Source organism: Salmo trutta, chromosome 33 (genome assembly GCF_901001165.1).
Source record: "Salmo trutta chromosome 33, fSalTru1.1, whole genome shotgun sequence".
NCBI lineage: Eukaryota > Metazoa > Chordata > Actinopteri > Salmoniformes > Salmonidae > Salmo > Salmo trutta.
In genome coordinates, this window is record NC_042989.1 from 18,533,522 (window position 1) to 18,560,225 (window position 26,704).

A 26,704-nucleotide genomic window follows, 5' to 3' on the forward strand; every position below is an offset into this window, starting at 1 on the left:
AGTGTCTACTGCGCAGTCGTCGATGCAACGGACGCAGTAAGAGAAAATATATGGGAAAATGGCCCTCGATAATGTACTTTTCGCACAATGCATCCTCTATTTTTTGGCGTTTGTGTTTGGCTTTATTTCCGTAGTGCCTCTCTCCGAAAACACGGAGGATTTTCATGGAAAATGCTTGCTTTTCACTCGTGGTATGTGGCAGAATGAGAACATCACAGTCTCAAAGCAGCGCTTCATCGTTGAGGAGTGGGGACCGGAGTCTTCCTGCAGTTTCATCACTTTTGTCGGGATAGCATCTCTCGTCCTCTCCGCAGTGCAGGCATGGAGACTGCTGTTCTTTCTTTGCAAAGGCCACGACGAGTGAGTGTCCTAATAATTTGTGGTTGTTCTGCATTACTTTGCATGTTTTCTTCGTGTGTATTTTATCTTAATTATTTTTAAAGAGCGATAAAGAGATGGGGTGTGTTTCAAGCAGCCCATCCACTCCCACGCCCGAATGATCAGTGATGCTGCTTGATTAAATACAGCAAAAACAAAACCCGCTAGCCATTCATTTAATATATTTTTCGGAGTCTTTTCTACAGATCTAGGCCCCACAGAATAAAAAAACCGGATTGTTTTTGCTATGGCACAATTTGCCCATCACCCTGCGTAGCTGCATAATCAATATGTTTAATCAGCCCGAGGGAAGAAATGCCATTTTCTGCCTTTTCAACAGAGTTGCAATCACAGAAACTGCATTTATGGAGAGATGTGTCTGCAATCTTTATAATAACATGTTTTACTACTGTGCATTGCAGACGATTTCATTGGTCTGACATTAGGTGTCAGAATGAAACAGTGACAGACCATCCACTTAAAAAAAACATGTAGGCCTATCTAAAACTAAGAACGAATGAATTATTGTGATACAGCTACACCACCAATCTCTTTATATTGGTCATAGCATCCATTAACAAAAACGCAATATAGCCACAATAAAACTAAAACCCACCACTCAAGCATTTGACAAGATGGTTGGAATAAAAAGAAAAAAACCACCACAATCTCCACAGACATCTTCAATTCAAATCCAATTCAACACTAAGGAAAAGTGACAAGGATGGTATTAAAGAAATCACATTATACACCTTCCTAATGAGTTGCACCCCCTTTTGCCCTCAGAACAGCCTCAATTCGTCAGGGCATGGACTCTACAAGGTGTCAAAAGCGTTGCACAGGGATGCTGGCCCATGTTGACTCCAATGCTTCCCACAGTTGCGTCAAGTTGGCTGGATGTCCTTTGGGTAGTGGGTCATTCTTGATACACACGGGAAACTGTTGAGCGTGAAAAACCCAGCAGCATTGCAATTCTTGACACACTCAAACCTGTGTGCCTGGCACCTACTCGCATACCCTGTTCAAAGGCACTTAAATATTTTATCTTGCCCATTCACCCTCTGAATGGCACACATACACAATCCATGTCTCAATTGTCTCAAGGCTCTTAAGGATCCGCCACTTTTTTTCAATTTTCACCTAAAATGACATTTGAAAATCTAACTGCCTGTAGCTCAGGCCCTGAAGCAAGGATATGCATATTCTTGGTACCAATTGAAAGGAAACACTTTGAAGTTTGTGGAAATGTGAAAGGAATGTAGGAGAATATAACACAATAAATCTGGTAGAAGATAATTCAAAGAAAAAACCAACCATTCTTTTGTATATTTTTTTGTACCATCATCTTTGAAATGTAAGAGAAAGGCCATAATGTACTATTCCAGCCCAGATGCAATTTAGATTTTGGCCACTAGATGGCAGCGGTGTATGTGCAAAGTTTTAGACTGGTCCAATGAACCATTGCATTTCTGTTCAAAATTTGGTATCAAGACTGCCCAAATCTGCTTAATTTGTTTATTAATAACTTTTCATGTTCAAAATTGTCATGGTCAATCTAATGTTTTGTACAATCAGTGTATATTCTCTGTCTCTCACTCTCTGAGCGTAGTTCCCTGTTCAATGCCTTCCTGAATCTGGTGATCAGCTCCCTGGTGGTGTTCACAGTGTTCCTCTCCAGCACCATCGTCAGTGTGGGCTTCAACCTGTGGTGTGACGCCATCACAGAGGGAGGGAGCATGTCCAGCAGGTGAGACTCAAAACACCCTGTCTGTACCTCACACTGTCTTACATGTCTCCCAAGCTCTTCGATTGTCTGTGGCAAGATTTAAAAATAGTATTGAGTTCCGACCGTATACCTATGATCATGTGACTAGTCGTGTCCCCTAATCTCAGTGACCAAAGTAACAGTATGAGCAGTTCTTCTCCTAAACTCACACCTTACTCTTTACTTGTATTTCAGCTGTGAGGACCTGCAGGACACTGATCTGGAGTTAGGCCTTGACAACTCCTCGTTCTATGACCAGTTTGCCATTGCTCAGGTAAGGGTCAGACGAATGTGTAGACTCATACACTGTGTTGATACTTGAGACTGTACCAGAGTCTTCTGTCCAAATTTGACCCAGCTCTGGTTGAACCCTGTGGCTATATTATATATGTTAAACCTGTCTCCTGCCTGAAGTTTGGTCTGTGGGCAGCGTGGTTGACGTGACTGGGTATCACAGTTGAACCCTGTAGCTATATTATATATGTTAAACCTGTCTCCTACCTGCAGTTTGGTCTGTGGGCAGCGTGGCTGACGTGGATGGGTATCATGGTCATGGCCTTCCTCAAGGTCTACCACAACTACCGCCAGGAGGACCTTCTGGACAGTCTGATCCACGAGAAGGAGCTGCTGCTGGGACGCTCGTCCCGCCGGGGTTCTGATGCCAACCAGATGAAGAGTGGCATGGTCTAACACCCAGAGGACACGTGCACATCACTGAAACATATCCTCTTATCCTACCCTTACTGCCATCATAGATAGGCCAGCCCCTGACAACCTATATGCCATCAACTGAAATTCTATTAACTGTGATTAGAGTGCATTGTTATGCCTTGCTTACATATACTCCTCCTCAGATATATGCTGTCTGATTTACCAGTTGAAAACACTGCTGTTGACAGCAAAGCGTAGGGTAAAGAGTTTCCGGCTGTATTGTGGAGCTGATTCAATCCACTTGTCCACTTGCTATATTTATATTTGTTAATGAGTTGCTGCTGACATGTCTTCCCCTTCAAGGCCCTCACTGGAGCGTCAATTGGCTCAGAGAATCAAGGCCATTTAATGAGGATAGAAATGGAACATAGAGACTTCTTTTTTAAATGACTTCCTATTTAGCTGCACTTAGATGATGACTCAACACAGGGTGGTTAAAGGATGGTGAAAATTGATCTTTTTTATTTTATTTTATTTTTTACTGTGTGCATGTGACGTTAGACGGTGTGAGCAGGATGTAGTTGTTGATGTTGGGCAATATATTTTTTGTAACAATCCAATACATTCAGATTGTGCAGGCTTTCAGTAATGTGTGACTTCCTTGCCTACATGCAGCAACAGAGTATGATGTGTGCTTTTGCGGTGTATTATACAGTATCTACAATTACCAAACAGTATTTTGTAAAAATGAAAACTGTACTATGTAAGAGACATGTTGACTGGGACAGAACTCAGGAGGAAATGCCTGAGAGTCACATAACTAGATAAATCAGTACCTGATCATCCTGATAATCATAAAAGTTCAGGCTGGTCATGAGGCACAGGGTCCGATATTCCTCCATCCTCACGCCCCAAAAAAACATTGACAGTGAGTGAACAAATTATAAGTAACATAGATGGGATAAGTCATTATCCAAGGCCAGTTCTGTGCTGTTGTGTGTGAGGAAATGTAGTCCGCAGCATGGAAAGATGGATCATCACTTTATCTCACACACACACACACACACACACACACACACACACACACACACACACACACACACACACACACACACACACACACACACACACACACACACACACACACACACACACACACACACAACCCACCACCCTCACAGATTTTGGTATGCAATGACAGTTTTATTTCAAATAATTCAAATAAATAACAAAATATAGAAACTACAAAATCCTTCTAAAAGGCACTTCTTTCAAAGTGACCACAGGCATATTGTCAGCAGTGAAATGCAGCTAGTAACCAAAATGTGCAGAAACAGGCCATGTTGACTTGCTGGGTATTTGTATTGCTAATGACAGTAGTTCCGTTTGATGGTGCAAAGGGAACCTTCAGTCTCAGTAGCTCCTCCATTCAGACATTGGTTGCATCATATTGCTCAGATTTTTCCAACACCGACTCTTTCTTATAGTTGTGTTCCCTGAAACCTGTTATACTGTTTAAAGAATATGTATTAGTGGAAATAATGTCTTGTGTTTTATTGCTCGGATCGAGAGGTATATGATAAGCATCACATTGTCCTTTAAAGCTCGACCTGTTTATAGAAGAGACTTTAATTTCTATATTTGAATGGTTCCAATTACTGAAGGTCCCACAGTGATGATTCAATTAGTGTCATAATGTTGCTGCATCTTACCACAGACCATTGGACCGTACAATTCATGTAGATTCCTTTCTTTACTTTGCATCATTAGCATTTGCTCTAATTTAAAGTACTTTTCAATTCTCAAATAATCCTTAACTTTAAAAGCATTTGACATCAAGATTAAAATCTGAATATTGGCACAATCAAAAAATAGAAATGTAACAAAAGCCCTTACAAAATGTACTCTAAAGAAAATAAAAGTATTTGATATTTGAGTAGATGCAGATATGCAGTATGGAAGAATAAATACAATTTAGAGGATAGAGGATATTATTTGAGGCATTTTAGCATTTACCAAGAGGTACACTGTCAAAATCATAAGCACTCATTGAATTTGAGTACATTCCCAGGAAAGAGAGTATTCATATTATTGTGGTGAAGGTTTTCTCATTTTTGTCCAACTGGGAACCCAAAATTGATCTGACCTAAAAATAGTCAGACTACAGCAGGGTTTTCCAAACTCGGTCCTCGGAATCCCAACGGGTGCACGTTTTGGTTTTTGCCCTAGCACTACACAGCTGATTCAAATAATCAACTAATCATTAAGCTTTGATCACTTGACTAAACTGTGTAGTGTTAGGGCAAAAAACAAAACGTGCACCCGTTGGGATCCCAAGGACCGAGTTTAGGAAAAGCAGTCCTGTGCCTGTTTCAGCGATCCTTTTCAGAAGGTGGTCACATTGTGCTTGACTCAATCCATAATCCTTATTTTAGACGGTAAGGGTGTTTTGTGCCAACTCTAAGCAGTTTTTCACACTTTATACATTCAATTATGTGCAATAACAAGGCGTAATATTGTGATAGTCCTTAGTATACGGTATATACACATTCATATCTGTAGTTAGCTTTTAAGTACACAAATGACATAGCATTGTAATTAAATAAATACAATTAATTTGGCATTCCATGAAACATTCACTCACAATAGATTGTGCCAAGAAAGGAACATGTAAATTATTGTAGCAATTAAGTGAGCATACCAGTGAGCGTCGACATTTGCTGATGTGCAAAACGTTTTATCAACAAAACGAACATGGTAACATACCCACCACTTAGGTACATACAGTATACAGGCATGGAGGCTAAATATCTCTGGGATTACACATTTCTCCATATATGGGTGTGAGCGTAGCAGCAGGGGTGCACATCTCAACACCATAGATAGATAGTCAGTGTGTATGACTGAGGTGCTCGTGGACCAGGCTAGGTAGGGCACCTCAAGGGACATGTAATGAAGAGAGTGAATGCAGTCCTCCACGTCTCCCCCTCTGGTGGGTCTCAGTCACTGCATGGTTAGCCAGATCCAGCAGCCCCACAGCAGCTGTTTTATGTGTATCAGGTAGACAGCCAGCGAGGCCTCCAGCTCCTCACAGACACGCTGTGGGCGCCGGCGGTCCGTGCAGAACATGGCCACGCCCAGCAGTGACATCAGCAGGAACAGGCAGGTGAACAGGGCCAGGTGGGGGCTGGGCGGTGACGTGTCATAGGCTGTGAACCAAAAGAACCAACAACAAACTGTTGAATGATTTATGATTTGTAAAGGCTCATTCAGTCTGCATGTTCAGGAGTGAGGAGCATGTCATTTTCCTGATGCCAAAATCACTTTTCTCCACCCCATTGTAGCTAAAGGCCTGATTTTCAGTCTCTTTATTAACAGTATAAAAAGTGCCATACACCAGATACTGGACTGGAATATGCAATATCAAAAGTGGGTACAATTGAGGGAGGAATACCCATGCATCACAGTACAATATTAAAATGTCTATGATTGCAAATTCTCATATTAAGCACCACTCAACAGTCTTCCTTACACAGATTTAGTATAACAAGTCAGTAATGACCAGTCAATGAGGGTGACACTTGCTCCATGTTCTTAGTGTGCTATTATTTGGGACCACTGTCAGACAGACTTACCAACTAAACGGTCATAGTATGGAATGTCTGCGAAACCGATAGACAAGAAGCAAGTAAATAAAGAAAGAAAAGGCTGCGTCATTTTCATGCATAATTAATCATGAAGTGTAAATAGCTTGCTCATGTTTGTTCTTTTTGTAAATTCAGAGTTACATTAAATACTACAGTATCCTCAAGGGACAGTGTTTTACAATCTAATCACAGGATTTTACTGTATCTTGTTCATTTTCTTTTACAGCTAAGCCATAACAATGCAGATCCCTTTGTAAGGTTCAGTAGTAGTGGCCCATAGAGAATTAGGAGAACAGTAGATTTAGCAGTATAACTCACCAATGTATTACTAAGCATTGTTTAATACGTTTTGATATAGTGAGTGTTTAATTCTATAAAACCCAGTGGAATAGTCCAATGACAAATGTGTTTCTTGTTTCTGCAGACCAAGGCCTTCCAGTGCAGTAGAGAGGAATGAGAGTGACTAAGTAGAGGTCAGAATGCACCAGAGGGCAACGCCATCTCTCCTCGGCTCGTTACATGCACCGAATGGGCTCAAACTTTTAAAGTTTGGAAAGATCTAGTCCTCATGGCCTCCATATGTTTGGTATTTGATCTCTGATCCTGATGTCTCTCTCACCATGCACAGTGGTTTCAGGCTCCCTGAACCGGACCCGCCGCTCGCCTTTCCGTCTGTGTCTGGGCTCTGAGTCTGGTCCTGAGCCAGACCTTTTCAGTATGGACATGGGGATTTTACCGTTGATGACCTGAGGAGAGGGTGAGATATCATTAGAAGTGAGGACACAATGGACACCAGTTTTGAGGACATTTCAGTCATTGAAATAAAAGTGTCACCTTGGGTTTTGGTGTGTTCACCAGTGGGCGGGGGTCTTTCCTGTGCCGGACCTCGGAGCGTTTATCCCGGTGGGAATGGGAATGGGAGTGGGAAAGACCGTTGTTGAGTGTGTCTCTGAAGGACTCGGCAGCAGCAAACCTCTTGGAAAGCGCTGACACACACTGGTCTAGGGAATCTAAGGAATTAACCATGAGTAAACATGAGTCTCTGACCACAGATGGAACCTGGATCCAAGCTACCAATAAACATGTAGATAACTACTGTGTACATTTACATTTACATTTAAGTCATTTAGCAGACGCTCTTATCCAGAGCGACTTACAAATTGGTGCATTCACCTATAATATCCAGTAGATAGAGCTGAAGATGAAAGTTCAAAATACAAAAACAAACATTTCTGTGAAAAACATCAGGGTTGACTCCATCGTGGCCATTTACTATATACACAGTTACAGTGCAGTGGTACTTACAACACACACATTTCCAGATCACAAAAGCACTGCACTGGCTTTGTACTATGAAAGATGTGGAATAGACTGCACTAGCGACATGTAGACCGTCCAACTATCAATAAATGGGTTTATAGGAGGAGTGCAGCTCACACCCACAATGACAACTCTATGACAGCCATTTTAGGTCACAGAGAAATCACGCTTTGTGTACAAAATAAATCAAATAAAATCGAGTCTTATTTGTCACATGCGCCAAATACAACAGGTGTAGACCTTACAGTGAAACGCTTTACAAGCCCTTAACCAACAAAGCAGTTTTAAGAAAATAGGGTTAAGAAAATATTTACTAAATAAACTAAAGCAATTTTTTTTTAAAGAACACAATTAAATAACAATAATGAGGCTATATACAGGGGGTTCTGGTACCGAGTCAATATGCGGGGGTACAGGTTAGTCGAGGTAATTTGTACATGTAGGTAGGGGTAAAGTGACTATGCATTGATAATAAACAGTGAGTAGCAGCAGTGTAAAAACAAGGGGGAAGGGGGGGGGGGGGTCAATGCAAATAGTCTGGGTGGCCATTTGATTAATTGTTCAGCTGTCTTATGGCTTGGGGGTAGAAGCTGTTAAGGAGCCTTTTGGACCTAGACTTGGTGCTCTGGTACCGCTTGCAGAAGCACGTGAATGAAATGTGTATCCTGACAGTGACCTGGCTTACATTGCAAAGACAAACTGTGTCCGTGCTTCAGCTGTTCTCTGTACTTATTGACAATATTTTATCAAGGATATGGCCAAGAAGGTCAACTGGCATGAATAGGAACCGTTCTCTTAGCACCCCAGGTCCTACACATAGCCTGCTTTACTGAGCACCCCTGTCTGTGAACACTGACTCAACAGCTGTTCTCAACATCTAGGACACATTTTACCCAGTACCTTCTTCAGCACACCTTTCTACCCAAAAAACGGCAACTTTGGAAAACAATGAAAATGCCACTTCCTCTTCATGCGAGTGAAGCATGAGCACACCAATACAGTGGCCTCAAACTGTCAATTTCACAATAAGTATTTTCTGTTCAGCTCTATATAAAACCACTCTGAGTGGGTGTGTTTATTCATTTAACAATTCCTTGAGCAGACATCATACAGTAGGAGGGCTAACTGGAATTATGTAAGCCACTTATAGTGCGATGTGTGCGCTGAAGCAAAGCAGTTAAGTTGTTCTTGGGCTTAACAGCTGCTTTCCGGTTTGTCATGCCACAAGAGAGTGCTTTATGTCAACCTAGTGACAAGGTCTACACCAAATCACTTCTCAGGGTCCAGTTTAACTACAAACTGTCAACTATAAACTCTCCACTGCCTGTGCCCGCCTGTCACACTGAGAAGAACATGCTGACATACTCAGCCATGATGGAACACTCATGACTATTGAGTTAACCTACTGTAAATATTCATCCATGTTTATTTCAGCATGACACTGGCTTTTAAAGTGTTCTGTCTTTATTCAGGGATTTTACCTGAGTATTCTGTTTTGCCAATTTCTGCGTAGACGGTGGCCAGCAGCTCCAGACTCTTGTCTGTGATGGGGTGGTCGTTGCCAAAGGCCCTCTGATGGATCTTAGTGGCTTTCCCACTGTACTCTAAAGCGAGATGAGGTCTAAAAGACGAAGGACAGGAACACAGAGATAATTAACATTTTATGGATTATTTCTCCCGCTGGGCACAGACGTCATTTGAATGTCTAGTTGGATTTACATTTGGTTTAGATTTCAACTAACGTAAATTCATTGTGAAATCAACAAAACATGTCACCATGTCATTGGATTTAAGTTAAAGGAGGGTGAAAAAAAAGACAAAACTTTTTGCAAATGAAATCTGTTTTCCATGTTGATTCAACGTCATCAGATTGAATTATGTTGTTGAAATTATGTGGGAACAACATTGATGCGCAAGTTTTTTCCCCAGTGGGCTGTGTCAATAGAAAATCCAGACAAACAACTAACACCAATTAAAACAACAACCTCCAACCCATAGAAAGCAACCTCAAACAAACATGTACTTCAGGAACATATAAAATACATTTTATTGTCCATTTTGCCATGGCTCCCACCGGTTGGTTTACCATGCACCCTTCCACAGCTATACCGCTCTGGCATGGAGCTAGGTGGGCATAGCATGGCAAGACAGATTCCGGCCCTTACGTGTGCCAATGGATGTAGAGCAAGTCCTGTGTAGTGTCACAGATGTCACGATCTCTGTTCCAAAACCACGCTTCCCTTCAATTAGTAATGGCCAGGTGTCTGTTTGCACTGTTTTAGAATGTAATTTGAGGACATCCGATCGCCAAAGTACAGCGAAGCCCTTCAACGGCCGAAGGACTTCCTGCCACAGCGCTGAAAGATTCAGGAAGCACGATAACTTTCTGTCCAAGAGAGAAGACGGAGGCTGGCATTGACTTAGCACTGACTACTAAAGACAGTTATATGAGTCCATCTCTTCCAGTTTTCTCTTGGTAGTCCTCATTACTCCATCAGTGTCCAAGGTTAATGTTCATCTCATAGACCGTTCATAAACACCTACAAAAATGTCTATGACCCAGTAAAGATGAAGAGGCTGCCATCCTCCCAATTCCAAACTGCCACAAGCTCCAGTGCTCCAGTGCTGTAGTAGGATGTGAGTCTTCTAAAACCCTATAAATAAAATATTGCACCCAAACAAGTCCATTGGATTGGGAGGCATATAATGGGTGGATGAATTTGGGGCATTCTGTACATTTCATGTTTCTTTCAAACTTTAGGGTGAAAAGCATAATATTAGAGTCACACTAAACTAAAAGTATAGTACTAGAGACGCTAAACTAAACGTATAGTACTAGAGACACCCTAAACTAAACGTATAGTACTAGAGACACCCTAAACTAAACATATAGTACTAGAGACACCCTAAACTAAACGTATAGTACTAGAGACACCCTAAACTAAACGTATAGTACTACAGACACCCTAAACTAAACATATAGTACTAGAGACACCATAAACTAAACATATAGTACTAGAGACACCCTAAACTAAACGTATAGTACTAGAGACACCCTAAACTAAACATATAGTACTAGAGACACGCTAAACTAAAAGTATAGTACTAGAGACACGCTAAACTAAACATATAGTACTAGAGACACCCTAAACTAAACGTATAGTACTAGAGACACCCTAAACTAAACGTATAGTACTAGAGACACCCTAAACTAAACATATAGTACTAGAGACACGGTAAACTAAACGTATAGTACTAGAGACACGGTAAACTAAACGTATAGTACTAGAGACACGCTAAACTAAACGTATAGTACTAGAGACACCATAAACTAAACATATAGTTCTACAGACACACCCTAAACTAAACGTATAGTACTAGAGACACCCTAAACTAAACATATAGTACTAGAGACACGCTAAACTAAAAGTATAGTACTAGAGACACGGTAAACTAAATGTGTAGTACTAGACACGCTAAACTAAACATATGGTACTAGAGTCACCCTAAACTAAACGTATAGTACTAGAGACACCCTAAACTAAACGTATAGTACTTCAGACATACTACACTAAAAGTATAGTACTAGAGACACGCTAAACTAAATGTATAGTACTAGAGACACGCTAAACTAAAAGTATAGTACTAGAGACACCCTAAACTAAAAGTATAGTACTAGAGACACAATCCCCTGCTGATTTTGTACGTTTGCCCACTGACAAAGAAATTATCAGACTATAATTTTAATGGTAGGTTTATTTGAACAGTGAGAGACAGAATAACAACAAAAAAATCAAGAAAAACGCATGTCAAAAATGTTATAAAAGGATTTGCATTTTAATGAGGGAAAGAAGTATTTGACCCCCTCTGCAAAACATGACTTAGTACTTGGTGGCAAAACCCTTGTTGGCAATCACAGAGGTCAAACGTTTCTTGTAGTTGGCCACCAGGTTTGCACACATCTCAGGAGGGATTTTGCCCCACTCCTCTTTGCAGATCTTCTCCAAGTCATTAAGGTTTCGAGGCTGACGTTTGGCAACTCGAACCTTCAGCTCCCTCCACAGATTTTCTATGGGATTAAGGTCTGGAGACTGGCTAGGCCTCTCCAGGACCTTAATGTGCTTCTTCTTGAGCCACTCCTTTGTTGTCTTGGCTGTGTGTTTTGGGTCATTGTCATGCTGGAATGCCCATCCACGACCCATTTTCAATGCCCTGGCTGAGGGAAGGTTCTCACCCAAGATTTGACAGTACATGGCTCCGTCAAATGATGCGGTGAAGTTGTCCTGTCCCCTTAGCAGAAAAACACCCCCAAAGCATAATGTTTCCACCTCCATGTTTGATGGTGGAGATGGTGTTCTTGGGGTCATAGGCAGTATTCCTCCTCCTCCAAACACGGCGAGTTGAGTTGATGTCAAAGAGCTCCATTTTGGTCTCATCTGACCACAACACTTTCACCAGTTGTCCTCTGAGTCATTCAGATGTTCATTGGCAGACTTCAGACGGGCATGTATATGTATTCTTGAGCAGGGGGACCTTGCGGGCGCTGCAGGATTTCAGTCCTTCACGGCGTAGTGTGTTACCAATTGTTTTCTTGGTGAATATGGTCCCAGCTGCCTTGAGATCATTGACAAGATCCTCCCGTGTAGTTCTGGGCTGATTCCTCACCGTTCTCATGATCATTGCAACTCCACGAGGTGAGATCTTGCATGGAGCCCCAGGCCGAGGGATATTGACAGTTCTTTTGTGTTTCTTCCATTTGCGAATAATCGCACCAAATGTTGTCACCTCTCACCAAGCTGCTTGGTGATGGTCTTGTAGCCCATTCCAGCCTTGTGTAGGTCTACAATCTAGTCCCTGAGATCTTTGGAGAGCTCTTTGGTCTTGGCCATGGTGGAGAGTTTGGAATCTGATTGATTGATTGCTTCTGTGGACAGGTGTCTTTTTTACAGGTAACAAACTGAGATTAGGAGCACGACCTTTAAGAGTGTGTTCCTAATCTCAGCTCGTTACCTGTATAAAAGACACCTGGGACCCAGAAATCTTTCTGATTGAGAGGGGGTCAAATACTTATTTCCCTCATTAAAGTGCAAATCAATTTATAACATTTTTGACATGCGTTTTTCTGGATATTTTTGTTGTTATTCTGTCTCTCACTGTTCAAATAAACCTACCATTAAAATTATAGACTGATCCTTTCTTTATCAGTGGGCAAACGTACAAAATCAGCAGGGGATCAAATACTTCCCCCCCCACTGTATAGTACTACAGACACACTAAACTAAACGTATAGTACTAGAGACACCCTAAACTAAAAGTATAGCATTGGAGACACACTAAACTAAACGTATAGCACTATAGACATGCTAAACTAAAAGTATAGCACAATAGACACGCTAAACTAAACGTATAGTACTAGAGACACCATAAACTAAAAGTATAGTACTTGAGACACCCTAAACTAAAAGTATAGTACTAGAGACACCTTCATGTCACGTTCTGACCAGTAAAGGGGTTATTTGTTATTGTAGTTTGGTCAGGACGTGGCAGGGGGTGTTTGTTTTATGTTGTTCGGGGTTTGTTGGGTTATGTTATTATGTAAGAGGGGTGTTTGTTTAGAGTGTTTCGGGGTTTGTTGGGCTATGTTCTATGTTAGTATATTTCTATGTTTATCTAGTATGTCTAGTTCTATGTTTAGTTAATGGGGTTGACCTTTAATTGGAAGCAGCTTCTCCTAGTTGCTTCTAATTGAAGGTCCTATTTCAGAGAGGTGTTTTTCTGTGGGATTTTGTGGGTAGTTGTCTCCTGTTTTGTGTCTGTACACCTGACAGGACTGTTTAGTGTTGGTTATTGTTTTTGTATACGTGGTTTGTTTTCCTTCTTCAACATTAAAAAGAAGTTGAGTATACATATTCCTGCTGCGTTTTGGTCTGATCATTACGACACCCGTTACACTTCAACTAAAAGTATAGTACTAGAGACACACTGAACTAAAAGTATAGTACTAGAGACACCTTCAACTAAAAGTATAGTACTAGAGACACACTAAACTAAAGGTATAGTACTAGAGACACACTAAACTAAAAGTATAGTACTAGAGACACACTAAACTAAAGGTATAGTACTAGAGACACACTAAACTAAAAGTATAGTACTAGAGACACACTAAACTAAAGGTATAGTACTAGAGACACACTAAACTAAAGGTATAGTACTAGAGACACACTAAACTAAAAGTATAGTACTAGAGACACACTAAACTAAAGGTATAGTACTAGAGACACACTAAACTAAAAGTATAGTACTAGAGACACACTAAACTAAAGGTATAGTACTAGAGACACACTAAACTAAAAGTATAGTACTACAGACACACTAAACTAAAGGTATAGTACTAGAGACACACTAAACTAAAAGTAGAGTACAAGAGACACCTTCAACTAAAAGTATTGTACAAGAATGAGAGATCAAACAGCAGAAACCAAGAAAGTGGATGTTTCCGGTTTTCAGGGATACAGTATTTTCAACCTAACTTCAGTTTCCCCTGCAAAATGGATGTGGGGACTGCAGTCAGCCATATTCTTTATGCCTGCTAGGTTAGGTTACCAAAAAATGTGAACACATTCGGGGGCGTCTGATTGGTCCAGAAACCGATAGGTTAGGCCAGAGCCAGAACGCACTTGGGTAAAGCGGTGGTTTGAAAATTTGTCATTGGCTTTGATACTGTGATTGGTTAGAGACGATTCAATCGCTGATTATTTCTTTTGAACAACACCCCTCGTGCACCTCATCACCAAAAACGACTTCAATGACGGCCGTCTCAGACTAGTATGTAGTGATAGACGGAGCAGCAGAAGAATTTAGCTTGAGTAGTCAGGATACCTGTTCCCCCTTTCCGCCCTCTCAAGCCAATAAGGCTAAATGCACTAATCTTCCAACTAAACGTATAGTACTAGAGACACCTTAAACTAAAAGTATAGTACTAGAGACACGCTAAACTAAATGTATAGCACTAGACACCCTAAACTAAACATATAGTACTAGAGACACCTTAAACTAAAAGTATAGTATTAGAGACACGCTAAACTAAAAGTATAGTACTAGAGACACGCTAAACTAAATGTATAGCACTAGACACTCTAAACTAAACATATAGTACTGGAGACACCCTAAACTAAAAGTATAGTATTAGAGACACGCTAAACTAAAAGTATAGTACTAGAGACACGCTAAACTAAATGTATAGTACTAGAGACACACTAAACTAAACATATAGTACTAGAGACAACCTAAACTAAAAGTATAGTACTAGAGACACACTAAACTGAACGTATAGTACTAGAGACCCGCTAAACTAAAAGTATAGTACTAGAGACACACTAAATTAAAAGTATAGTACTAGACACCCTAAACTAAAAGTACAGTACAAGAGACACCTTAAACTAAAAGTATAGTACTAGAGACACCCAAACTAAAAGTATAGTACTAGAGACACGCTAAACTAAAAGTATAGAACTAGAGACACCCTAAACTAAAAGTATAGTACTAGAGACACGCTAAACTAAAAGTATAGTACTAGAGACACCCTAAACTAAACGTATAGTACTAGAGACACGCTAAACTAAAAGTATAGCACTAGACACCCTAAACTAAACATATAGTACTGGAGACACCCTAAACTAAAAGTATAGTATTAGAGACACGCTAAACTAAAAGTATAGTACTAGAGACACGCTAAACTAAAAGTATAGCACTAGACACCCTAAACTAAACATATAGTACTAGAGACAACCTAAACTAAAAGTATAGTACTAGAGACACACTAAACTGAACATATAGTACTAGAGAACCGCTAAACTAAAAGTATAGTACTAGAGACACACTAAATTAAAAGTACAGTACAAGACACCTTAAACTAAAAGTACAGTACAAGAGACACCTTAAACTAAAAGTATAGTACTAGAGACACGCTAAACTAAAAGTATAGTACTAGAGACACACTAAATTAAAAGTACAGTACAAGACACCTTAAACTAAAAGTACAGTACTAGAGAAACCCTAAACTAAAAGTATAGTACTAGAGACACGCTAAACTAAAAGTATAGTACTAGAGACACACTAAACTAAAAGTATAGTACTAGAGACACCCTAAACTAAAAGTACAGTACTAGAGACACCTTAAACTAAAAGCATAGCACTAGACACCCTAAACTAAACATATAGTACAAGAGACACCCCAAACTAAAAGTATAGTATTAGAGACACGCTAAACTAAAAGTATAGTACTAGAGACACGCTAAACTAAATGTATAGTACTAGAGACACACTAAACATATAGTACTAGAGACAACCTAAACTAAAAGTATAGTACTAGAGACACACTAAACTGAACGTATAGTACTAGAGACCCGCTAAACTAAAAGTATAGTACTAGAGACACACTAAATTAAAAGTATAGTACTAGACACCCTAAACTAAAAGTACAGTACAAGAGACACCTTAAACTAAAAGTATAGTACTAGAGACACCCAAACTAAACGTATAGTACTAGAGACACGCTAAACTAAAAGTATAGCACTAGACACCCTAAACTAAACATATAGTACTGGAGACACCCTAAACTAAAAGTATAGTATTAGAGACACGCTAAACTAAAAGTATAGTACTAGAGACACGCTAAACTAAAAGTATAGCACTAGACACCCTAAACTAAACATATAGTACTAGAGACAACCTAAACTAAAAGTATAGTACTAGAGACACACTAAACTGAACATATAGTACTAGAGAACCGCTAAACTAAAAGTATAGTACTAGAGACACACTAAATTAAAAGTACAGTACAAGACACCTTAAACTAAAAGTACAGTACAAGAGACACCTTAAACTAAAAGTATAGTACTAGAGACACGCTAAACTAAAAGTATAGTACTAGAGACACACTAAATTAAAAGTACAGTACAAGACACCTTAAACTAAAAGTACAGTACTAGAGAAACCCTAAACTAAAAGTATAGTACTAGAGACACGCTAAACTAAAAGTATAGTACTAGAGACACACTAAACTAAAAGTATAGTACTAGAGACACCCTAAACTAAAAGTACAGTACTAGAGACACCTTAAACTAAAAGCATAGCACTAGACACCCTAAACTAAACATATAGTACAAGAGACACCCCAAACTAAAAGTATAGTATTAGAGACACGCTAAACTAAAAGTATAGTACTAGAGACACGCTAAACTAAATGTATAGTACTAGAGACACACTAAACATATAGTACTAGAGACAACCTAAACTAAAAGTATAGTACTAGAGACACACTAAACTGAACGTATAGTACTAGAGACCCGCTAAACTAAAAGTATAGTACTAGAGACACACTAAATTAAAAGTATAGTACTAGACACCCTAAACTAAAAGTACAGTACAAGAGACACCTTAAACTAAAAGTATAGTACTAGAGACACCCAAACTAAAAGTATAGTACTAGAGACACGCTAAACTAAAAGTATAGTACTAGAGACACCCTAAACTAAAAGTATAGTACTAGAGACACGCTAAACTAAAAGTATAGTACTAGAGACACCCTAAACTAAAAGTATAGTACTAGAGACACGCTAAACTTAAAGTATAGCACTAGACACCCTAAACTAAACATATAGTACTGGAGACACCCTAAACTAAAAGTATAGTATTAGAGACACGCTAAACTAAAAGTATAGTACTAGAGACACGCTAAACTAAAAGTATAGCACTAGACACCCTAAACTAAACATATAGTACTAGAGACAACCTAAACTAAAAGTATAGTACTAGAGACACACTAAACTGAACATATAGTACTAGATACCCGCTAAACTAAAAGTATAGTACTAGAGACACACTAAATTAAAAGTATAGTACAAGACACCTTAAACTAAAAGTACAGTACAAGAGACACCCTAAACTAAAAGTATAGTACTAGAGACACCCTAAACTAAAAGTATAGTACTAGAGACACACTAAACTAAAAGTATAGTACTAGAGACACCCTAAACTAAAAGTATAGTACTAGAGACACCCTAAACTAAAAGTACAGTACTAGAGACACCTTAAACTAAAAGCATAGCACTAGACACCCTAAACTAAACATATAGTACAAGAGACACCCCAAACTAAAAGTATAGTATTAGAGACACGCTAAACTAAAAGTATAGTACTAGAGACACACTAAACTAAACATATAGTACTAGAGACACCCTAAACTAAAAGTATAGTACTAGAGACACGCTAAACTAAATGTATAGTACTAGAGACACACTAAACTAAACATATAGTACTAGAGACAACCTAAACTAAAAGTATAGTACTAGAGACACACTAAACTGAACGTATAGTACTAGAGACCCGCTAAACTAAAAGTATAGTACTAGAGACACACTAAATTAAAAGTATAGTACTAGACACCCTAAACTAAAAGTACAGTACAAGAGACACCTTAAACTAAAAGTATAGTACTAGAGACACCCAAACTAAAAGTATAGTACTAGAGACACGCTAAACTAAAAGTATAGTACTAGAGACACCCTAAACTAAAAGTATAGTACTAGAGACACGCTAAACTAAAAGTATAGCACTAGACACCCTAAACTAAACATATAGTACTGGAGACACCCTAAACTAAAAGTATAGTATTAGAGACACGCTAAACTAAAAGTATAGTACTAGAGACCCGCTAAACTAAAAGTATAGCACTAGACACCCTAAACTAAACATATAGTACTAGAGACAACCTAAACTAAAAGTATAGTACTAGAGACACACTAAACTGAACATATAGTACTAGAGACCCGCTAAACTAAAAGTATAGTACTAGAGACACACTAAATTAAAAGTATAGTACAAGACACCTTAAACTAAAAGTACAGTACAAGAGACACCTTAAACTAAAAGTATAGTACTAGAGACACCCTAAACTAAAAGTATAGTACTAGAGACACGCTAAACTAAAAGTATAGTACTAGAGACACACTAAACTAAAAGTATAGTACTAGAGACACCCTAAACTAAAAGTACAGTACTAGAGACACCTTAAACTAAAAGCATAGCACTAGACACCCTAAACTAAACATATAGTACAAGAGACACCCCAAACTAAATGTATAGTATTAGAGACACGCTAAACTAAAAGTATAGTACTAGAGACACACTAAACTAAACATATAGTACTAGAGACACCCTAAACTAATAGTATAGTACTAGAGACACGCTAAACTAAAAGTATTGTACAAGAATGAGAGATCAAACAGCAGAAACCAAGAAAGTGGATGTTTCCGGGTTTTCAACCTAACTTCAGTTTCTCCTGCAAAATGGATGTATGACTAGTATGTAGTGAACGACGGAGCAGCAGAAGAATTTAGCGTGAGTAGTCAGGATACCTGTTCCCCCCTTCCACCCTCTCTAGCCAATCAGGCTAAATTCTCTAATCTTCCAACTATTGACAGGAGGGGCAAATAAATGTGTATGTTCCTGTCTTTGTGGCCTACCAGAATACCCCAGCATCAAGGACATCAGATCAATGTGTTCTGGTAACACTTGAAACTCCCATTAGGGATGTTGTCCTTTTCTCCACCTCCACAGGTAAATTCACATCGGTGGTTTTTGCATGAGGGCCACAGATGCAAACACTTCTTCCTGCACTGGTTTATTGGGCGAGGTAAATTTTCATCCTGGCATATTTTCAAAGCACTATGAACATATAAACCCATCTTTCACTAACAATCTGGGGGAGGGGCAATATGGAACTGAGTATCACTTTAAGATGTGAGACAGCATACAGTTTAAATACTGTAGATTTCTGTTAGAAATAAGCATATAATTCAGAAATGTCCAATTTAAAACTACAGAATGCGAACAATGCCTCAGTGAAATAGTCTCATGTCTGAATGACAGTATCACTGTTTTTCTTTTTGTAAATATTATACACTCATACAGCCCTTCAAAAGTAATTTACTGGGGAACAGAGCTAGCCAAAATATCAAAATACAGCATCTAGTAAATATAACTACAGCCTTTTGGAGCCTTTAACAGCAAACAAAAACACCTACAGTATCAGTATATATTATGCTGTCTATATCAGGCATAATATTAATATCTACTTTCTCATCCCATCCTTACTTGAAACCCAGTAATTACCAACACCAGTTCAGAAAAGCCAGCAGAACAGAAACAGCAAAGATGTCTCATTTAATGAGTGGAAGACCAACAATACTATACAGCACTGCCCTTATTGCAAGAGAGGACATTTGCGTTATTCTTGTTAACTCTACGTACCTTTTACTCATGATGCAAAGCTGGGCCAGCCGCTCAAAATGCTGTGCCTGGGAGGCCTGATCCGATAGCTCCTCTGGGGATACCCATCCTGTCCTAGACGAGCCCAGCAAAGCCTCCTCCTGGGGGCCTGTTACACACACACAGGGCATGTAATCAGCCGCCTGCTAACGTCTGTCTCGATCCCTCTTGCTCACGCTCTATCCTTCTCTTGCTCTTTATATCCCTTTAACTCCCTCTGTCTCTCTACATAGCAAGTAAACAGAATCCAAAATGCTGGTGATGTGGTCTCTGGCAGGGCTGGCAGTGTGGAGATGAGAGTGGAGTCTGAACAGCAGGGTACAGTGGAGCCAACAGGATAGTGAGCAGGAGACGTCAGATAGAGAGCAGAGGGAAGAGGGAAGGGAGAGGATACTGTGAGTGCAAACAGCGCACTCACCACACCCACAAGAGCAGTGGCACAGCTACCTGTTCACACAGACACAAACACCTGAGCTGACCCTGGTGGGAGTGGAGATTAGCCTCCATAAAAGCTTTTCCAGCCTAATGTTGGAGAGAGGTAAACTGAAAAGTAAAGTGGTTCAGAAATGGCAATAAGGGGACAGAAACTTTTAACAGGATGAGGGAAAAGAATAGAAAGCATAGAAAATTTGGTAGGTCCAATATCTGTCAGATAATCAAAATGAGATGGAAATGGGCCGAGGTTTGAACAGGAGATTGAAGAGAGAGAGGAGGCTGGTGGAGTGATTGTGATGCCAGCATTGCCCCAGGAGAGAGAAACAGAGCAGCTGGCACAGTGCTGAATCAGGGGCCTCAGTATTCCATGGCGCCACACAACTCCTTATGAGATAATGCCTAACATGGCCATTTGTCTTCCCTGTCCATCCCATAACTCCTGCTACCTCCTGCTGCTGAATCAGCAGCCTCCGAACAGACAGACAGACAGACAGACAGACAGACAGACAGACAGACAGACAAGATGACTGATGAAGGCAGATGTCTGGAGAGGAGAGGCAGCAGGTGAGAGATGACTGGCCAACCCTGTTGGGTTGTAAGGGATACACCAGGCTCTCTGGCTGAGGTTTGTTTCTCTATTGTACAGAATCAAACATTGCACTGATATAATTTTAGATTGGTATATTACAATAGAAATGTCCTAAAAATACACTGCATACCATACTGTATACCACAATTGATAGCTTACAGCAATGGCATTTCATTAGGGCACCCCCAAATCACCCAGTTAGAGTGCTAAGTGTAGTTTATAACACAGTTTTGGGAGGACAGCTTTAAGCTTCAGACAACATACCTAATCCACAACAGGAACTTCCATATATGGGCTTGTTCTTCTGTACTGGAATGCAGCCTTAGATCAGGAACTCCATATATGGACTCAGACTTCCATATTGGAATGCGGAATTCCATACATGGGTAGCGGCATTCATATTGGAATGCGGCCCTGTAGCAGGAACTCCATATATGGGTCCAGACATCCACAATGGAAGGCAGCAGAGTGGCAAGGAAATCCATATATGGACGTAGAGCAGTACCCATGCCAATTTGCTCACCTGCATCCAATCTTCATTAGCCACAAGCCTGCCTCACTCAGGTGAGTCCAATTGCTTCATCAACCACCCTCATAGTACTTAAACGACATCCTTCGTCGCTCCTTGTACCTATGCCCAATGGTGGGCGGCCAACCCAGATCAATGACTACCGGCAATGACAAAGCACTACTGACATGTTTGTCAGATGGTGATAAGCTGAACTTGTGGACGCCACCATTTTACATATGTAAATATACTTGCCTGTGCTCCCCTGAACAGCGGTGAGCTCAATTAGATAAACCTCGTAGAACATCTTCTCAGCCTGAATGAACTGCAGGGCCTTGCTGTCTATTTATATAGGTGAAGGATCAGGCTCAATTGTCAAAGGGATTTAGTCAGTTGTAGAGTCAGAAACATTGTTGTTGCCAGGCTTAACTGCAATGTGTTTTTGTTTTTTATGGCTCTTGAATGTGACCTCAGCAAGTAACAGGCTCATCACCAACATTCTAAACAGATAGCTCAAATCATAGTCTCTGTGAAGGCCTGGACTATAATATCTGGCCATTCTACTGCAGTGTTTTGTTTGTCAATGTTGTGTCAATTATTTTGGGTATCTGATTCTGCATGGATGGATTTAAATTTACTGGAGGGGGGCTGTTCCAACTCAAGGTGTCCACCAACAGGCTTCTGTGCCAATGCACCACACAACCAATAAACAAAGCATACTAACTTTGGGCACTTCAATATCATGGTTTGTGTTATCAACACCACAAATAGACTGTCGATCTCAACAGAAAATGCATCCCTCCCTACAATTTAGGTTTACCCAGTATCGAAGGCTTGGCTTGACAATCTCCAAATGTCAAACATTTGTGTTTTGTAAACGATGTCTCTTTCCGTTCATCAATTGGTCACTGCACAGTTTGAATTTATTGATTGATAGATTTTATTTGTCCTTTAAAAAAATACATTTATACCCAAAGATTTTTTTAAGTGACCGGGTTTGCACAATAAAGTCAGTATCATAGGCCTTCAGTAGCTAAAGCTTAATAATAGCCACACCATACCAAACCTTCACAAATGTTTCTAAACTTTATTAGGGTAATATCAAAAGTCAAGCCATTGTTTATAGGGAAAATATGAGCAGAAGAGCGAATGTAAATCAGGGAAAAATGTGCTACCCTCCCCTGTGCCCAATAAAAAACACACAACCCTCCCCTGTGCCCAATACAAAACACACAACCCTCCCCAAAGCAACAAAAAAAAGCTTGACAACCCTCCCCTGTTTTGGACCACCCCTCCCTCCAATGAATTTAGATCTGTCCCTAAGGCACCAAATATGTGTGCCATCCCTAAAAATAGACTCAGGAGCCGAGTTGGTTCACTTTGTCAAAGGCATTCTTCATACTGAATTAAATGCATCCCTTTGTATGTTGACACCGTTAGCACTTGACAGGTGAATTTAAAAAGCATTGCTTGACAAGGAAAATGTGCTTAAAATAAACACAGACATACAGCCTGGCGTAAATGGCCTACTCAAAAGCAGGAGCTCTCTGTAGCACGTGAGACCAGACTTTGCTGAGTTCTAATTCTGAATGCTTGTGTGTGACCTATTGATTGCCGTTAAAGTAGCACAGTTTAGATACAAATAAAAGCTTTAAAAATGTATGTATTATACACCGTGAATAAAGGCTATTTGCCTTATTTCTATGCTTCCCGTTCTTAAGTTTTGTTTTTGTGTCTTTTACTTTTGGTTTCGTACCCCAGCTTCAAACTGAAAATACAATATTTTTGGTTATGGAAAAGATAGTTCACAGCGATTCAGATGTACTATGATTTTCTACACTATACTTTCTTGTTTTGTCACAAAGTGAAATTAGGCAAACCATTTGAATTTTAGCAACCAGGAAAAGCCGGAGCGATTTCTGCATAGTGCATCTTTAAATGACAGTAGTCAATAAACCCTATCATAACTGTCCATGTGAAAGGAAAGAGGCTACCTTTTATGACTAGCAAAATACACGAGAAGCACATTAACACACACTCCTAATAGACTTCACTAGCCAGAAGGATACACAGTGTATGCAGTGCCATGCATACTTTATGACTCCAGTAGACATCCAGTGGACAAGTAGAATTTTTTAATGTGTTTACTACGATCCTCTTCTAAACATCCTGCATATCCTGCAATGTGCCTCATTCCTATTCGTTGGCCGTATATAATAGTCAGCTGAGGTAGAGATATTGGGCTGCTGACAGACAGTTGTGGGTTACCTCAGCGGCCCAGGGTTTACTGGGCCGCTGAGGTAATGACTGTTCAAATCAAAACATATTTTATTTGTCACATGCACCGAATACAATGGGTGTAGACTTAATCGAGTTAAAAAATTATAATAAAAAGAAAAATAGTAACACAAGAGGAATAAAATACACAATAATGAAGCTATATACAGGGAGTACCAGTACCAGATCAATGTGGAGCTATATACAGGGAGTACCAGTACCAGATCAATGTGGAGCTATATACAGGGAGTACCAGTACCAGATCAACGTGGAGCTATATACAGGGAGTACCATTATCAGATCAATGTGGAGCTATATACAGGGAGTACCAGTACCAGATCAATGTGGAGCTATATACAGGGAGTACCAGTACCAGATCAATGTGGAGCTATATACAGGGAGTACCAGTACCAGATCAATGTGGAGCTATATACAGGGAGTACCAGTACCAGATCAATGTGGAGCTATATACAGGGAGTACCAGTACCAGATCAACGTGGAGCTATATACAGGGAGTACCAGTACCAGATCAATGTGGAGCTATATACAGGGAGTACCAGTACCAGATCAATGTGGAGCTATATACAGGGAGTACCAGTACCAGATCAATGTGGAACTATATACAGGGAGTACCATTACCAGATCAATGTGGAGCTATGTACAGGGAGTACCAGTACCAGATGAATGTGGAGCTATGTACAGGGAGTACCATTATCAGATCAATGTGGAGCTATATACAAGGAGTACCAGTACCAGATCAATGTGGAGCTATATACAGGGAGTACCAGTACCAGATCAATGTGGAGCTATATACAGGGAGTACCAGTACCAGATCAATGTGGAGCTATATACAGGGAGTACCAGTACCAGATCAATGTGGAGCTATATACAGGGAGTACCAGTACCAGATCAATGTGGAGCTATATACAGGGAGTACCAGTACCAGATCAATGTGGAGCTATGTACAGGGAATACCAGTACCAGATCTATGTGGAGCTATATACAGGGAGTACCAGTACCAGATCAATGTGGAGCTATATACAGGGAGTACCAGTACCAGATCAATGTGGAGCTATATACAGGGAGTACCAGTACCAGATCAATGTGGAGCTATATACAGGGAGTACCAGTACCAGATCAATGTGGAGCTATATACAGGGAGTACCAGTACCAGATCAATGTGGAGCTATATACAGGGAGTACCAGTGCCAGTGTTGATGGCCATTACAGACACAACACTTTTCACATGCCAATAAGATGGCTGGAGAGGCGTTTACAACTAACACATTCAGTATGGATTACAAAAACAGATATAATTGCATTGTATATCCTGGCTTATAAACTGTACCTACTCGATCCATCCCCCCCAAAAAATCATGAAATAACTGTCAATACCACGTGATGCCTCAAAAATGTTTTTACAAAATCACCCCAAGGTGAAATTTCTAATGTGTTTTGAAATCTGGAGATAATTCCACTATGATCAGAGACCCATTAAGTCCATATCACTACATTAGAAAGCCCCATGCTAACTGCCAACAGTGAGGTGAGTATGATGAGGACCCTCTGGGATAGAAGGTTACTTCACAGGCAGACCACAGAGGTCAAAGCACTACTTCTGCTGGTCTGGGGTATTTACAACCTGGCAGGACAACAACAACAATGCAGCGAACCCACACTGAGTAAGTCCTCCACCCTAAGTTGGTGATGACGAAATAAGGGAGAAAAAAACATAGAAACAAAAAAAGCAGACAGAGACCCCCTTCCAACGGCAGGGTGAATTCAATTTAGAGCACATGCAGTACACGTGAAGTGGAGAGGGTCAAGGTTGAGATAACCTCTAAAGGAAGCACTCTGAAGCATATGTGGCTTGTGACACTATTCTCATACAGTCAACACTATACCACAAAACAGACAATAAAATGCTTTTGATTGTGTTGATTACAAACATGAAACTGTAACAGAAAACATCCTGAGAATGATTTGACTGAAAGTTCAGTTTGATTGGCTTATTTATTTATCTAATTTGAGAGCCAAATTGAATGGATAGACAAATACACTTTCCATGAAAGCCAGGATGACTTTTGGTCAGAGAGCCCTGAGAAGAATTCCAGCAACTGGGAGTTATTATTATGGCATTTGATGCTGAGAGTTTATGTTTTTTAGTCTGTGCATGTGAAAATAAGTGTTCCCATCAGAGTCAGTTAGATTAAGCTAAGTCTTCACCTCCCTCACTCCCCAGGGAACCTTCCCAAATACAACCCAGAAAGCACTTTAAAAGTCTGTTAAACTCTGTCTCTGCCCAGCCACATGAATATCTGGTTTTAACCTGTCCTCAGGGACCACCCACTGGGCACAGATGTCAGTTTGACTTACATTTGGTAACTAATGTGAATTAAACATGTCATTGGATTTAGGTTAAAAGTTAGGTGAAAAAAATACAACATTCCCTTACGTTGATGACTTTTTCATATCCAATCAGTATCTACGTTGATTCAACATCATCACATTTAATTTTGGGTTTTAAATGACGTGGAAACAACGTTGATTTTGCCCAATAGGCAGTGACTTTAACTGGGACAATCACTCTGTCATGTATCCCATTGTTCTGGCCTAATCTCTGTGTTGACAAAAATACATGTCTGGATCATACAACTGTATGAGTTCCACGTAACAAGTTCCATGATAAAACTCAAATGACTTTGTAAATAGTTTAAAACGATCTACTTCAAATCGTTATGGTGGTAATGACCTGTGTCTATGAAGCTTATATGTTACTATTAACATATGACACCATTGTGACA

General features: G+C 39.9%; 2 protein-coding genes across 2 annotated transcripts in view; one reads left to right on the forward strand and one right to left on the reverse strand.

The window, feature by feature from the left end:
• tmem179ab (transmembrane protein 179a, genome duplicate B) lies at positions 1-5,028 on the forward strand. The gene is made up of 4 exons (XM_029730128.1): positions 1-360; positions 1,988-2,125; positions 2,339-2,417; positions 2,651-5,028. Exons 1-4 carry the CDS (start codon positions 59-61, stop codon positions 2,831-2,833), a joined length of 702 nt encoding a protein of 233 aa, XP_029585988.1. The 5' UTR covers positions 1-58; the 3' UTR covers positions 2,834-5,028.
• The window catches only part of c33h14orf180 (chromosome 33 C14orf180 homolog), a 24,004-nt gene continuing 2,321 nt past the window's right edge, over positions 5,022-26,704 (reverse strand). The window contains exons 3-8 of the mRNA XM_029730127.1: positions 21,879-21,965; positions 20,074-20,200; positions 9,243-9,382; positions 7,276-7,451; positions 7,061-7,187; positions 5,022-6,003 (exon numbers count right to left, since the gene is read on the reverse strand). Of these exons, the coding sequence (XP_029585987.1) occupies positions 5,798-6,003; positions 7,061-7,187; positions 7,276-7,451; positions 9,243-9,382; positions 20,074-20,200; positions 21,879-21,965 (863 nt within the window). The 3' untranslated portion in view covers positions 5,022-5,797. The remainder of the gene's footprint in view (positions 6,004-7,060; positions 7,188-7,275; positions 7,452-9,242; positions 9,383-20,073; positions 20,201-21,878; positions 21,966-26,704) is intronic.

Excerpts from the sequence above, each read along its gene's own strand:
- tmem179ab (XM_029730128.1), top strand. The coding sequence starts at position 59 with ATGGCCCTCGATAATGTACTTTTCGCACAATGCATCCTCTATTTTTTG. Across the intron at positions 2,126-2,338 it reads GGAGGGAGCATGTCCAGCAG|CTGTGAGGACCTGCAGGACA; the intron begins GTGAGACTCAAA and ends CTTGTATTTCAG. Across the intron at positions 2,418-2,650 it reads ACCAGTTTGCCATTGCTCAG|TTTGGTCTGTGGGCAGCGTG; the intron begins GTAAGGGTCAGA and ends TCCTACCTGCAG.